At 45.5% G+C, this 15,592-nt stretch overlaps 1 protein-coding gene across 2 annotated transcripts in view; it reads left to right on the top strand.

The window, feature by feature from the left end:
- Positions 1 to 15,592, top strand: part of FRAS1 (Fraser extracellular matrix complex subunit 1) — a 294,040-nt gene that overhangs the window by 98,508 nt on the left and 179,940 nt on the right. For both annotated transcript variants that reach the window (XM_075929458.2, XM_014578940.4), the window contains exons 3-6: positions 511 to 618; positions 4,718 to 4,810; positions 10,200 to 10,359; positions 13,883 to 14,016. In XM_075929458.2, coding sequence (XP_075785573.2) covers positions 511 to 618; positions 4,718 to 4,810; positions 10,200 to 10,359; positions 13,883 to 14,016 — 495 coding nt within the window. The remainder of the gene's footprint in view (positions 1 to 510; positions 619 to 4,717; positions 4,811 to 10,199; positions 10,360 to 13,882; positions 14,017 to 15,592) is intronic.

Below are 15,592 nucleotides of genomic sequence, written 5' to 3'. Positions count from 1 at the left end.
CTGGCTTTACTCCTGATGAGTACGAAAGTGCAAGTGCTGTGGCTAATGGTGGCGCTGCCAGTGTCAAGTTGCTGCTCGTATAAGAATTGAGTGGCAGCAAATATTGCTTTTGGGAGGAGTTGTGATAGCCCAAGCTGTTTGCTTCCAAAGCCTCCAAAGGGCATCCAGATCCACTAGGCAGCTTGGAAATGCTCAGCCTTGATTTGTGTGCAGAAGACAGGAGGTTGCGAAGAAGTACAGCAATCAGCCTGAGGCTACGGAAGGTCGTGTGCAATCAATTACCTTGCAGTTGGAATAGATTGGTTCTCTGTGCATGGCCTTGTCTTTTTGTTGCGAGTCTGAAATTATGAAAGGAATAGTCCTGGACTTATTACTGCCAGGGGTTGGCCATCAGCGTCCAGTAGGCGAGGTCCATGCCAGAGTTTGCTGTGCTACTCTGGGCCTGTTTAATTGACTTGAATTGTTTTACACACGATGCAAGTTTCATTCAGAGCGTCTGTTTATTGGCAGAACAACACCGTTTGGAAGCCAGACTCTTGCCAGGAGTGCAGATGCCACAGTGACATTCTCATCTGTGAACCCGCTGTCTGCAGATCCCCTCGGTGTGACTCTCAGAAGGTACGTGGGCCGGGTGACTTTCCATACAAGGGGTAGGGAGTATTCGAACCATTAGGTTTCCCCCCCTTCTGTTTAACGTCTTAGGCACGGAACAGACGCTCATAGAACACCTCCTCTTTCCCATAGCCACGGCTCGGTCAAGGTTCTGTTTTCATTGACATCTATGCAGCCCCATTGAAGCCAAGGGACCTCATTCTTAGTGGGTATGGGAACTAGAGGGGACCTCGAGAGGTCACCAAGTCTAGTACCCTGCACTCATGGCAGGATCAGCACCAGCTAGACCAAGGGTGGGCAATAATTTTTGATGGGGAGGGGACTCCAAGAATTTGGGAAGTGGTCAAGGAGCCGTAGAAGGGAGCTTGGGGTAGGGGATTGAGGTGAGCGTGGTGTGTGTGTGGGGTCTGGCAGGGAGTTTGGGTGAAGCAGGGGGTTGTGACCTGGGGCAGGAGTGTAGGAGGGAGTGCAGGGGTTTGGTTTGTGACTTAGGGCAGGAGGAGGTTGTGACCTCAGGCAGGGGCTTGGGGTGCAGGGTCCTGAAAGGGGTATGGGTGCAGCAGAGGATTCTGATCTGCAGGAGAAGTGCAGGATGGAGTGCAGAGCCTGGGAGGGGGTTGTGACATGAGGCAGGGGTGTGGAAGGGGCTGCAGGGATTTGGGTTGTGACCTGGGGCAGGGTCTTGAAGGTGTCTGGGTTACATGGGGTAAGGCTGCAAGAGGGGAGGCAGAAGGTTGGGAGGAGAGATGTGCTGCGCTGCCGGAGGTAGGCTCTGGCCAGGAGGCGCTTACCTAGATGGCTCCTGGCCAGCAGCCCAGCAGGTCCCTTAATCAGGCTCCTTGCCTGCCCCGCCCCCGCACACTGCTCAGAGCAGCTGGCTACAGGGGCCATGCACTGGTCTGAGCTCCGGGGTGTGTGGGCGTGCGCGTGCGTGTGTGCATTGCCTGCCCTGCAAACTGGGAGCTCCCATTTGCAGCCGGCTGCTCTGAGTGGCGTGTGGGAGAGTCTGGGAGTCTCAGCCAGGCTCCCCCTGGGCTGCGGGCTGGATTTGACAGCTTGTCGGGCTGCATTTTGCCTGCGCCTGATCTAGAACATCCCTGACAGGTGTTTGTCTAACCAGCTCTTAAATATCTCCAGAGATGGAGATTCCACAGTCTCCCTAGGCAATTTATTCCAGTGTTTAACCACCCTGACAGATGGGGAGTTTTTCTTAATGTCCAACCTAAGCCTCCCTTAAGGGCAATGTAAGCCCATTGCTTCTTGTCCCATTATCAGAGGTTAATGAGGATACTTTTTCTCCCTCCTCCTTGTAACCCCTTTTAGACACTGTTATGTCCCCTCTCAGACTTCTCTTTTCCAGAATAAACAAACCTAATTCTTCCAGTCTTCCCTCATAGCTCATGTTCTCTAGACCTTTCATCATTTTTGTTACTCTTCTCTGGACCCTCTCCAGTGTCGCCACATATTGCTTGAAACGTGGTGCCCAGAACTGGACGCAATCCTGCATTTGAGGCCCAATCAGTGCAGAGTAGAGCAGAAGAAGGACTTCTCGTGTCTTGCTCACAACACTTTTGTTAATGCCTCCCAGAATCATGTTTGCTTTTTCTGAGATAGTGTCACGCTGTTGACTCATATTTAGCAGACAGAAATCTAAGGGTCATAGATCCCTTTCTGCAGTACTCCATCCTAGATAGTCATTTCCCATTCAGTATGTGTGAAATGGATTGTTCCTTCCTAAGTGGAGCACTTTGCATTTGTCCTGATTGAATTTCATCAATAGGGGCATGATGCAGCCAAATCAAAATGGTAGCATTTCCCACCCATCCTATGCTGTCTGCACCTTCTGGATTGAACTCAAGGGCTGGGGTGCTGCAGAACAAACAGGTGGCCACTTTCCACCCTTCTAAACACTTTCCACCCTTCTAGAACTGTGCTTTTGATCTGACTTTTTGTTTGTTGTGCTTTGGTGCTGTTGTTGCTTTCATTGACTTGTTGTTTATCTGTTTCCCAGTGAGTCTTTACTAATGGCTGAAGTTAATTAGACACAAGGATTGTGTATCAGTGGGGTCCATATTATGAATGCAGAGACATACGAATGTCAATACAAGTATTTATTTTTAAGAGACCCTGTCAATATATAAAAGTCACGTAGCTTTAAAATGGCCTTGCTAGTGTTCCTGGTAGCCCCCATCGGGTTATTAACTGTGAAAGAATAAGTGGTGTCCAATCATTAATGCTGTTTATTAGCGGGAGACTGAAAATATTGGGACTGCTTTTAGGGTAGAGTGGAGATGAATAACAGGAAATGTAACAGAGACATACAAAATAATGAATGGGATCGAACAGATAGATTGAACACTTCTGTTGTTCCTTTCTCATAACAAAAGGACAAGGAGAAAAGGCAGTAATTTTAAAAATGATGACAGGAAATAATTTTTGATGCAGTGCCTAACTAACCTGTGGAACTCATTGCCACAAGATACCATCAAGGCCAAGAATAGAGGAGGGTTCCAAAAAGGAGTGGACAAGGAAAACACCCAGAGTTACATTATGTAAGAGAGCCATTTTGGAAGGGGTCATGCCTTGTGCTTCAGGGTATAAACCAACCAGTAATTAACGGGGTTAGGACGGAATTATTCCTATCAGTAGTTGACTCTTTAAATGCGTGCAGCAGGATTTTTTCGACCTTCTTGGAAGCTGCTGTCTCTTGCTCCAGACTGAGCGCCTCTGATGATCTTACTTTGATCAATATGGCATAGAGAGAGGCAGGTCCTTCCATAGGCAGGTCCCTTGATATTTAGGATATGTCAAAATCACTCCTTAAACACAGATGGTGCTGTTCTGAAAGGGCAGGCAGGGAGCATGTCCTCCTGGGAACCCGCTTACAATATTTTCAAGAAGGTGACTTGGAAGCAAAACCCTGAGTTATGGCCCCTCTTTGTTGCCTTTTCTTCTCAACTATTACATTTTGTGTGTGTGTGTGTGTGTGTGTGTGTGTGTGTGTGTGTGTGTGTGTGTTTTCTTCTCAACTATTACATTTTATGTGTGTGTTGGGGGGGGAGAGAGAGAGAGAGAGCTATATATATATAAAAATATATATATATGGTGGTGAGGTTTGCGCCTGTACAAGGAAAACTATCTCTGTTTTGTCACGGTGGGCCTAATCCTGAGAAGATGCTGAGCACTTCCCAGACGGTACGAGGCATCCTCAGGTGCTGTAGATATCTGTGGAATCTTTGCCAGGGTAAGGACTCATGCCACATTCCTTTGTGGCCTCTGTGTGGCCCATTGCCAGCGTCGGAGATGTTTAAAGTGCCTCAGGGAAAGCTGGAATGAAAGTGCAAAAGCTGCTGTGCACAATCCTGGGAGATGCTCCAGGAATGGAAGCAAAGCAACCCCCCCTCCCGTCCCCCCCGAGCAAACTTTTTTATTCTGTCTTCTGCCCTTAGTGTGACGTGGTAACCTGAATGTGTAGGCCAGTTGGCTTAATCTGTTACCCTGCTGCTACCCAGGGTGTGGCACCCAAATGATACTCTGTGCCACTGAAGACACTGAGAGGGGCAATATAAAATGTTACTAGGCAATATAATAAAGATGGTCAATATTTTTCAGTTTTTGAAAATGTCACATTTTGGAACTTGAAAAGAAATTGGAATTTAGAAAGAAAATAAAAAGTTGATTATCAGTTAATTTTCTTTTCCCTTTTTTCCATCTAGCTCCAATTAGAAAGGCAGAAAAGGATATTTTTAAAAGAGTAGTAAATTAAATTTTAAAACAAGAAAAAAAGTTTCTCCGAGACCACTTATGGGTTAATTTAAAAAAAATGTTTTTTTGCCTTGTTGAAAGAGTCAGTTTTTCTCAATTGTTTTCCTGTCTGTCATTGAAACTGTTGGTATCAGAGAGTCAATGAAGAATGAGTCCTTTTCCAAAGAGTCATTTGTGTATATGCGCTCTGTGTGTGGGTGTGTGTGTGTGTATTTTCCTGTCCACTTCTTGGGCACAAGTGAATTCAGCATCTCACAGCAGTGCAACAGCTCTGCTTGGGGAAGTCCTTGATTAGTAGCATGCTTTTAAAATTGCTTATTGGACTTTTGTATCCGTTCAGGGGGAAGTGCTCCGGACAGCCCCCAATCAATGCTGCCCTGAGTGTGCCTCAGGAACCGAAGAATTTTGCCAGCATGAAGGCCAAACCCATGCGGTAAGTGCTGTTAAGTATCCATTGGCAGTAGCTTTATTTTCCATTTCTTAGCTCTCTGGCTGGCCACCGAAATACAGGGGTGGCAGCTTTTGCCTGTACAAAGTCAGTGGCAGGTCAGGCACTTCAAAAGCCATCTCCTGGACTTGATGAAATTGTTAAGCAAAGAACCTCCCTGCCAGTGTCACACTTCACTCATTGCTGACCCAGGCCCCCTCTAATCGTTCCCATCCATGTGTGGAATAATTTTATATGCGCTGAGTCATATGTGACTGTGCACCATTACTAGAAACAAAAGCTAGCTGTGGATGTTGTGCTAATGAGCTGGGCTGCATTCAAATCTCTCTTGAGTGGCCACACAAGCACACAGCTCATAAGGAATATTTTTCCTGACCTTCAATCTGGCCACTTTCTCCTTTGAGGGACTTGAGAGCAGATAGCTTTTCTCAGGTTGGAGTCCCTCGTAAGTGTGTACTGGTCTTGCACCTCCAACCCATGTAGCCTTTGGTATATTGGGGTGTGTTTGGAGCAATCCTCATCTTTTGGGCTACTCTAAATTTCTCCAAGAGCCACCCCCAGGATCAGTGTACTGCTTCCGTCCCAGCTGCGCCCACTGGGAACAGCTGAGGATCGAGGCTACTGCAGAGTAGACATGGTACAAAGCCATGATGGAGACGTGGCTTAGGAACATACCTGGCAAGAATGTTTATGAAGTGCCTGGTGCATTGAGGCCATAGCTATTGCTCTAGGCTGCAGCTGTAGGGACGTATGATAAGGTACCTCCACTACTTCCTCATGCGTTTCAGGAGGGGAGGAAGAATATTAATCCACAATCGTCTTCTGAAAGTGAGTATCCAGGCCATTGTAAATGCGATAAAAGAATCTCCGTTTGAGTGGCAAGAGGGCCATCCCTTGAATCTCTGACCCACTTTGCCAGTTCTTTCAGGAGCAAAATTGCCAGTGGGATTTCCCTATGTAAGTAGTGAGTAAGTAAAGAGGGGTGGGAACGCTGCAGGATGTAGCTGCTTCGTAATGGAGAAGCCCTTTTATGCAGCAGCAAATACTCAGAATCTCTCTATATTGTGCACTGGTTCGGCACACTCCTCCTCTCGCTGTAACTTCTTCTTAACCTCTTCCCCCAAGCAAACCACATGTCGATCCTGTCTCGTTAAGAGGTCGTGGGGCAGGTATGTCATTTTCGAGTTACGTCAAACTAAGCGCCAGTTTCTTTGGGTGTGGTCCTGGCTAATCTCAGCAAAACATACTTGGCCAATATTCGGGCAGCTTCAGACTCCATGATGACAGGCTTATGGTGGGTGGGAACCGGGTCTGCGGCATTTTCTTTATTTATTTATTTGAAATATTTTTACACACGTGAATGGTCTCTTTTCAAATGAACTTTTGGGCAGATAACCAGGATGAAAATATGGAGTGTGACTGCCAACTAGGTCCTGGAGAGACTCCTTCATGCGTTCACTCGTGGCTTCCTTTTCAATACAGCACCCTGGAAGGCAGCAAAAGGCACCATTAATCATTGCTCACTCCTTTCCCATTATTATTTCTCCTGCCATCAGCTAATGGCCATATGGGGAATTTTATTTGCTACAGTTCATGCAAAGGGAACGCTCAAGTTCACAATAGCCTGGCCTATTTTGCTGAGCAGGGTGGAGAGTCTGGATCAACTGGATCATTCATTCATTCATTCATTCATTCAGCTGTGCTCGGCAGTGAAACAAGACAAGATAGTATTGTGCGGATAAGACATTGAACTCTCCATGTTGGCCTGCTTCCTACTGGAAACGATAATTACCCACAGTAATTTGCATCGTTAGACACTGACCTCTGCCGTGTGATGGGCTATGCACATCTGTAACCCTGACCTGGGCAAACACAGGCTTCAGGGAGACAAATCCACCACGGTGCCCAAACAGGTCCCAGCAGAAGGAGCAAGTGTCCCCGTGATTAACCCCCACTCCCTGAGGTTCAGGAGTGGTATTGACTGACTGATGTCCAGTAACAGGTGCAACAACCCTCTCCTTAGTGAGGGGAACTCAGAAGAAGGATAGTTTAATGATTAGGGCACTGGCCTGGGATTTAGGAGGCCTGGGTTCAATTTCTGGCTTGCCTGCAGGTTTCCTCTGTGACCTTGGGCAAGTCATTTAGTCTCTCCATGCTTCAGTTTCCCATGTAGAGTGGGGCTAATAGCACATCCCTATTGCACAGTGAGAGCAAGTACTCTGTGAAGTGTTGAGATGCCATGCTAATGGGAATCCTATGAGTACTATGGATAAGTAGTCAACCCTCACCTCTGTCTTACTAAAATGCTTTACTAATTGGCTGTGGTAATTTTTCAGTTTTTGGCTCCTTTGATCATAGAATCACAGGGTTGGAAGAGACCTCAGGAGGCTACCTCGTTCAACCCCCTGCCCAAAGCAGGACCAACCCCCTTCCTAGGCAACCCATTCCAGTCTTCACCACCCACCAAGTGAGAGAGTTTTTGCTAATGTCTAACTAGACCTCCCCACTGCAACTTGAGCTATTGCTCTTCATTCTGCCATCCGTCACTACTGAGAACAGCCTCTCTCCATCCTCTTTGGAACCTCCCTTCAGGTAGCTTAAAGGCTTCTATCAAATCCCCCCTCACTCTTCTCTTTTCCAAACTAAATAAGCCCAGATCCCTCAGCCGCTCCTTATAAATCATGTATCCCAGTGCCCTAATATGCTTTTGTTGCTCTCTGCTGAACCCTCGCCAATTTGTCTACATCCTTTCTGTTGTGGGGGCAGGAGGGAGCCAAAACTGGACACAGTACTCCAGATGTGGCCTCACCAGTGCAGAATAAAGGGGAATAATCACTTCCCTAGATCTGCTGGCAATGCTCCAACTAATGCACCCCAATATGCCATTGGCCTGCTTGACAACAAGGGCACACTGTTGACTCATATCCAGCTTCTTGTCTAGTGTAATCCCCAGGTCTTTTTCTGCAGAACTGCTCCTTAGCCAGTTAGTTGCCAGCCAGTAGCAGTGTTTGGGATTCTTCCGTCCCAAGTGCAGGACTCTGCACTTGTTGAACTTCATGAGATTTCTTTTGGCCCAATTCTCCAATTTGTCTAGGTCACTCTGAACCCTATCGCTACCCTCCAGTGTATCGACCTCTTCTTCCCCTCCTCCCCAGCTCAGTGACATTCACAAATTTGCTGAGGGTGCGGCCTGGCCCAGCCCATCCTCCAGATCGTTAATGAAGATGTTTGAGAAAACTGGCTCCAGGACTGTGCTTGATGCTGGCTGCCAACTAGTCATCAAGCTGTTGATCGCTGCCCTTGAGCCTGGCAATCTAGCCAGCTTTCTGTCCAACTTGTAGTCCGTTCATCCAGCCCATGCTTCTTTTACTTGCTGGCAAGAATACTGGGGGAGACCATATCAAAAGTTTTGCTAAACTTAAGATATATCATAATCACCGCTTTCTCCATATCCAGAGTCAGTTACCTCGTCATAGAAGGGTATGTCTACACTTGCACCCTCTTTCGAGAGAGGGATGCAAATGAAGACATTCAAAATTGCAAAAGAAGCTGGGATTTAAATATCCCGCGCTTTATTTGCATATTCAGGTTATGGTGCTATTTCGAAATAACAGACTCTGTTAAGACGCAATTATTTCGAGAGAAAACCCTTCCTCATACAATGAGGTTTACCAGTTATTTCAAGAGAAGGGTTTTCTCTTGAAATAACCATGTCTTAACAGCGTCTGTTATTTTGAAATAGTGCCATAACGCGAATATGCAAATGAAGCGCGGGATATTTAAATCCCAGCTTCACTTGCAATTTTGAATGCCTTCATTTGCATCCCTCTCTCAAAAGAGGGTGCAAGTGTAGACATACCCGAAGATAATTAGGTTGATTAGGCATGACTTGCCCTTGCAGAATCCAATTTCCTCTCTTCCAAGTGCTTCAAAATGGATTCCTTGAGGATCCCCCCTGTGATTTTTCTGAGGACTGAGGTGAGGCTGACTGGTCCGTAGTTCCCTGGATTGTCCTTCTTACCTTTTTTAAAGCTGGGCACTACATTTGCCTTTTGTAACTGTCCAGGAGATAATGGCCATTGGCTCTACAATCACATCAGCCACCTTTCTCAGCACCCTCGGATTATGTTTTAGTTTAGTTTTTTTTTTAATGGAAGAAATGTAACCGTAGCTGCTGGAGTTGGTGCCTGCTGATTGCCGTCATGTGACGGTGGTATAACCTCTGGTATCCCTGACATGTGTCACATTGGCTGGGAAATAAAAATTAGCCTCATGCCAGCACTGTCATGTGCCTCGCCCTTACTACAGAGCCAGCTGCATATTTAGGAAGCTATTCTACGGGTACAGCCCAATGGCTGGAGTGGATTACACAGGGAAGATGATTATCTTTCTGTCAATGAGCCAGACAAATGCTTTATATCTTCATCATTATTTTGGAAATAGCTAGCCAGCAAAACTGTCTCCAGTAATCACCCCGAGAAAGAAATTACACTGCAACGGACAGCAGGTTTTTTCCATGTTACGTGTTTTACATAAATTAAAATTTCAGACAATAAAACAGCTTATATCCTGGTTGTCTGTGAGTGGTAATGCTAGAATCCTAGGGTTGGAAGAGACCTCAGGAGGTCATCAAGTCCAACCCCCTGCCCAAAGCAGGACCCACCCCAACTAAATCATCCCAGCCAGGGCTTTGTCAAGCCAGGACTTAAAAACCTCTAGGGATGGAGATTCTTAATGAGTGTGCCATTGTACCTAGTAGGCCCTTCTGAGATGGCTTTCTGCTTGGCAGTGTTCCTACGGAAAGAAGATTTTGTATATTGCCTTGGAGAGCAAAAAAGCAGTGTGTTCTTAACTGGGCCAAACCCTGCTCGTGAGACCAGATCCACTGTCGTCATCGGGTCATGAGGCAAGCAGACTTTGGCTTGTCGTGTGGCACATTATCGTTTAAACTTGGGAGGGCAGATTTTGTCCTCTGATGGGTGTTGGTCCGACTGAACTTTTTCATGGAAGCTTGCTGCAGGGTCACGTTAACTCTAGACATGGCAGCTCGGCCTCTCATACAGGCAGTCGTGAGTGGGGAAAATGTATCCATGAGCTGTATGTCCTTTGGCTTAGGGTTATGCCATGTCTACACAATTTTGAGGACCCTCTCTATTCGAGTGATCTCTGTGTCTGGCTTAGGCCTACTTTGTCCCCATGTGGTAGGGAAGAGTGAAGGCCCCGAAGTCTGGAGTCGGGGTTGTGACCTACAGGCCTGGGGATGTTTGCAGAAGAGGGGTGTTAGGCACCGGTGCTGGGCAATTCACTGGCCGTTTCCAGTCTTGTTGTCTGTTCAGTTCACTCATGTGTTTTCCGTGTGGTTTTTCCTTTACAGCATGGCACGGAATGGGCGAGTTCTGAGTGCACGCTTTGCTCCTGTGCCGATGGGAATGTTAACTGCCTCCCCAAGCCCTGCCCGCCCCTTGCTTGTGGCCGAGGAGAGCTGGAGTACATCGCCCACAGAGAGTGCTGTCCCAAATGTGTGGGCGCCGGTGGTGAGTCTGCAAAAGGGGAGCCCCACACAAGTGAATTTGGTCTTAGTTATGTGGCCCAAGGTCCGTGTTGCTGCTCTACATCTTGACTAAGTGACTAGGTGGGCCCATCTCGTAAGTCCTCACATCAATAAAGAGCGTTTTCCCCTTTGCTTTAAGTCCGGCTGCTTCACATGCACCTTGCCAGACACACTGGAGTATAAAACTGCCCCCGATTCGCTTTTCACCCTGCTCATTTTGGGTCACGTAGATGAAGGCTGAAATTTCCAAAGCTGCCTAAGGGATTCAGAGGTGCAGATCCTATTAACATTAAATGGGAGTTGGGCATCCAACTCACAGAGATGCCTTTGAAACCTCACCCGAAAGGCAAAATCTCTGACAGGGTTGTGGTGTTATTGACTTTTTTTCCTACTGGTTATATCAAGCCTTCTACGTTGAGACATACACAGTCTTATTTAAAACGCAAACACACACATGCACTTAAAAAACCTTTCACTTAAATCCACACATGCTACAGATCTCAGACTGGCTTTTGAAGCTGTATACTTTATCCTCCCGTAGGGCCTACAGACCAAATTTGACCCCATTTATAAGAGAGGGAACTTCTACTTGAATTCAGTAGAGTTAAAGCTGCTTACATCAGGCTAAAATTAGCACACATCATATTGTTTGGAGTATCGTAGCCAGGTGATGTCAGTTATAACACGCAGGCTGAACACACTCAACTGTCGGCCTGGTATCAAATGTAGGACAACTGTGAGTACAATGTCCGTGGCCCTAAGCTATGTGACCGTCTTCATAGCAGTGTCCACACTATTCCAGCTTGCCTTGTCAAACAAATGACTTTAATTTTTCATGAGCTTGCGAAGTTGGTTGGTTGATTGATTCAGTTACATTAGTGCTGCATGATATCGCTTTAAAAATTAGATCTGGACAGTAGCAATTAAGAGCACGTTGGAAAAATTGAGAACAGTCTAAGTGACAAATCTCAAAAGCTGGTTATTAATGCGAAGCCTCATCAAACAGAGGTGTTTCTAGAGAGGATTTTTTTCCCCCCATGATTGAACATTTTTGTCAGTGATCTGGATGTAAATTTAGAATCACTGCTGATGAAATTTGCAGACCCTAAAAAGATTGGTGGCATTCATGCCGGGAGACTCGGATCGCTTAGTAAGCTGGGTCCTTTCAAACAAAACGAGTTTGAATACATGTAAATACTAGATATTATATGTAGAAACCAAGAATGCAGGTCATGTGCATCGAAAGGACTAAAAACTGGTTACTTTGATAAAGGATATAAGGGCTCATAGTAGACAGACAACTCAACAAGAACTTTCAATGGGTGTGTCTAGACTACAGGGTTTTTTCAAAAAAAAATCCCCTGTGTCTAGACTGCTGCCACGTTTTTTCGACCGCAGAAAACCCCGTTTTATGAGGAAGAACGCCTTTTTTCAAAAGTGCTCTTTCGAAAAATGGTGCTGTGTAATGCAAACTGTGCTTTTTCGAAAGAGAGCATCCAGACCGCCTGGGTGTGCTCTTTCGAAAAAGTGACTTGCTTTTTCGAAAGTACTGGTTATAGTCTAGATGCTCTTTTTCGAAAGAGGCTTTTTTGAAAGTATCTTTCGCAAAAGCCTCTTTCGAAAGAGGCTTGTAATCTAGACGTAGCCAATGTGATACTGTGGTTAAAAAGGTGAATGTGATGCGCAGTTGTATGAATGAGAGCAGTGAGCAGGAAAAGAGAGGTGATTTTACCTCCATATATGGCATTGGTGACACCTCTGCTGGAATACTGTATCCAGTAGTATGTCGACATTTTAAAAAAGAATTTTGAAAAATTGGGGAGGATGCAGAAAAGAGACACAGAAATGATTCATGGGTTGGAGAAAATGAGATACTTAAAGGTCTCAATTTGTTTAGCTGATTAACAAGAAGATTGAAAGTGACTTGAATACAGGTTGTAAGTACCTTCACTGGGAGAAAGTAATGGGTATTCCAGGGCTCTGTAGTTTAGTGAATAAAAATATAACAGGAAGCAATGGCTGGAGTATAAAGCCAGACAAATTCAAATTAGAAATCAGATTCAGATTTTAAACAGTAACGGTGATTAACCAGTAGAACAAACTATCTGGGAAAGTGATGGATTCTCACCACTCTTTATGTCTCAAAGTAAAGACCAATGATCCCTTTAATTTTTTTCATCCATGTGTGGAATAATTTTATGTGCACCGAGGCATGTGTGAATGTGCACCACTACCAGAAACAAAACCTAGGGATGGCTGCTCTGCTACTCAGTTGGACAGCACTTGATTCTCCACTGAGTGGCAACACAAGCACATAACTTACAGGAAATACTGGTCAAGACTGTATACCTTTGTGGAAGACAGGCTTTAGCCAGACACAAATTATTGGATTTAATGCGGGGAAAACATAGTGGCTGCATCTAGACTGGCATGATTTTCCGCAAATGCTTTTAACGGAAAAGTTTTTCCGTTAAAAGCATTTGCGGAAAAGAGCGTCTAGATTGGCACGGATGCTTTTGCGCAAAAGCACTTTTTGCGGAAAAGCGTCCGTGCCAATCTAGACGCAGTTTTGCGCAAGAAAGCCCCTGTCGCCATTTTCGCCATCGGGGCTTTTTTGCGCAAAACAGTTTTTACATGTCTACACTGGTAAAGCATTTGCGCAAGAGGGCTTATCCCTGAGCGGGAGCATCATAGTATTTGCGCAAGGACACTGACAATCTTACATTAGATCATCAGTGTTCTTGTGCAAATTCAAGCGGCCAGTGTAGACAGTCTGAACTTCTGCACTTTGCTGGCCACAGAACCTCGCCCACCCACTCACTCCTGTCATAGATCCATGATTTTTGCCTGAGTTCTGAAGTTCTCAATTCATGATTTAAAGACTTCAGGTTTCAGAGATTTCACCATTTACACTAGTTTCAAACGACAAGTGACCTGGGCCCCATGCTGCGAAGGAAGGTAAACTCCATTCCACAGGGTCTCTGCCAATCTGACTTATTTGGGGTAGGAAGAAATTTTCCCCATATGGTGATCAGTTAGGCCAGGGCAGGCAAGATCCGGATCTGGGCTGCCAAGCCTTTTAATCTGGCCCGTGGCCCCTACAGCAGGGAGCAGTTCCATGCTGCTCAAAGTGGCTAGCTGCTCTCTGTGGCTCTGTGCACACAGGTGTCGGGGGGAGGCTTTGCACAATCTCAGCCAATGGGAGTTTAGAGTTTGCGCTGGGGGCAGGGGCAGTGTAGCACAATCTGTCAGCTCCCAAACCTAACTGGCTTCAAGTATGAGCTTGATAAGTTCATGGAGGGGATGATATGATGAGACTGCCTATGACTACATGTAGCTAACAGGCGAATGCTAGCAGCAAATATCTCTAGTGGCTGGTGGTGTGTCACTAGATGGAGAGGGCTCTGTGTTAGGACAGAAAACTGCTCTTCTTGGAAAGCTATTCCAGACCTTCACTGTTCTGATGATTAACTTCCACTCTTCTGATGGTCTTAATTGTCTCTCAGAGTCCTGCTCCTTTGATGGCCAGATATTTCGGGATGCTGAGGAATGGCACCCCAGCCGGTGTGCCAAGTGCGTCTGCAGGAATGGGGCGACTCAGTGCTTCACAGTCGAATGTCCATCTGTGTGGTGCAGCCAGGTAAAAATTGTCGTCTTAATGTTCTGTGCACTTCATCAGCTTTTCCTTTCTGTGGGAAATTTGCATTTCTCCAAAGAACGTTATTTGCTGGAAGGCTAATAGTTTACTGAAGGAAAAATCATTTGGAAAAAGGGCTTTTAATAATCATGTAAGAAGTGTGTGCTGCACAAAACAAATCAATGCCTCCCCTTCAAACCTCCTACCTTGTCCATTTACTTACAGACTAACTGATTGTAAATATTCGTCGAGCTTTTCGTTTTATAATACAGAACATTCTGTAGCGTGGGTCAGGAAATTAGGAGTTTTTGAGTCTGTAAACAATTTTGAAAACAGCAAAAAAGTTGTATTTAAACCAGGGCTACTCAACACGCAGCCTGCAGCCCGTTTGTTTGTGGCCCGCAGTGTGAGTTGGGTTTACACAGGGCTCATCACGCAGCCCACGGGTAGGGTCCTTTAAATATAGCCTCCACTGGGAACATGCTCCATAATGGTCTTCTGTTGAAATGGGTTTTAGTAGTTATGTTCCTGGACTCTTGTTGCTCATTAAAAGTGCTGTTGTATGGGTGGAAATTGAGTAAATATTGCATTTTATTAATATCAGCAGAACTGACTTAAACAGGGCCTGCATGCTGTATAGTCTTGCCTTCGTCCTTGTATTCACGCCCGTCAGTATGAAAGAAGCTATTTGCATATATATTTGCATGGACATGCAACCACATTTAAGTTGCGGCCCGTGGTGTGTGCTGTGAGTATCATTGTGACCCCTGGGGCTTCCAAAGTTGAGTAGCCCTGATTTAAATGTTTCTTTAAAAGCTTAGTGAGCTTTTGTTAAAATTTAATGATTTTGTTGTTGTTGACAAGAACCTTCCCAAAATTTAGTTGAAAATGGACGTTTCCAACCATCATTTCCTTCTTGACAAAAAAGCCACTTTGTCCAAAAATGTTTCAAATTAGAAGTTTCAGCAAGCTCTACCTGATTACTCCCTAAAACTGGCCATGTTGTCTACTGAATACAGCAAAAGTCTAGGGGCCCCGCAATGCTAAGGAGAGACCTCGTTGAAATTCACCCATTGAGTCAGTAGAATGAGAACCCTTGTGGCTTCCTGTTCTTTGCTTACAATAGTAGTCATTATTTTCTAGCATCCATGCAATAATTTTCACCTTCGAAACACTGCACGACCATTAACTAATAAAATTTCAGAATGCTGGGTAATGCAGAAGATCAGAAGCATACTTAGTACTTTATATATTGATACATTGTATTCTTTGGTAGAGGACAGACAAAAAGGCCAATGACAGAGCGAGAGATCTGGCTGGATTCTTTTCTTTGCATTGTGTCACACTTCCTAGCCATCCCAACAATGCTCATGTGCAGCCACATGTGGTGGTGAATCATCTGCAAAATAAGAAATCACCTTCTTGGGTGTTCGCGTTGTTCTGCTTTACTGTACTTCTCGAGAGGCTGTCGTTTTCCTGATTTTTGTCTCCCCGTCAAGCACGTTCCGGTCGCAGATCCAGAATTTTGCCTCCCTTGCTGTGTGAGATGTGATGAAGCAGCTTCCCATTTTAGAACTGG

The sequence above is a fragment of the Pelodiscus sinensis genome, chromosome 4, assembly GCF_052426305.1.
Source record: "Pelodiscus sinensis isolate ZL-2025 chromosome 4, ASM5242630v1, whole genome shotgun sequence".
Lineage (NCBI taxonomy): Eukaryota > Metazoa > Chordata > Testudines > Trionychidae > Pelodiscus > Pelodiscus sinensis.
This window is presented reverse-complemented; position numbering and strand designations above follow the sequence as displayed.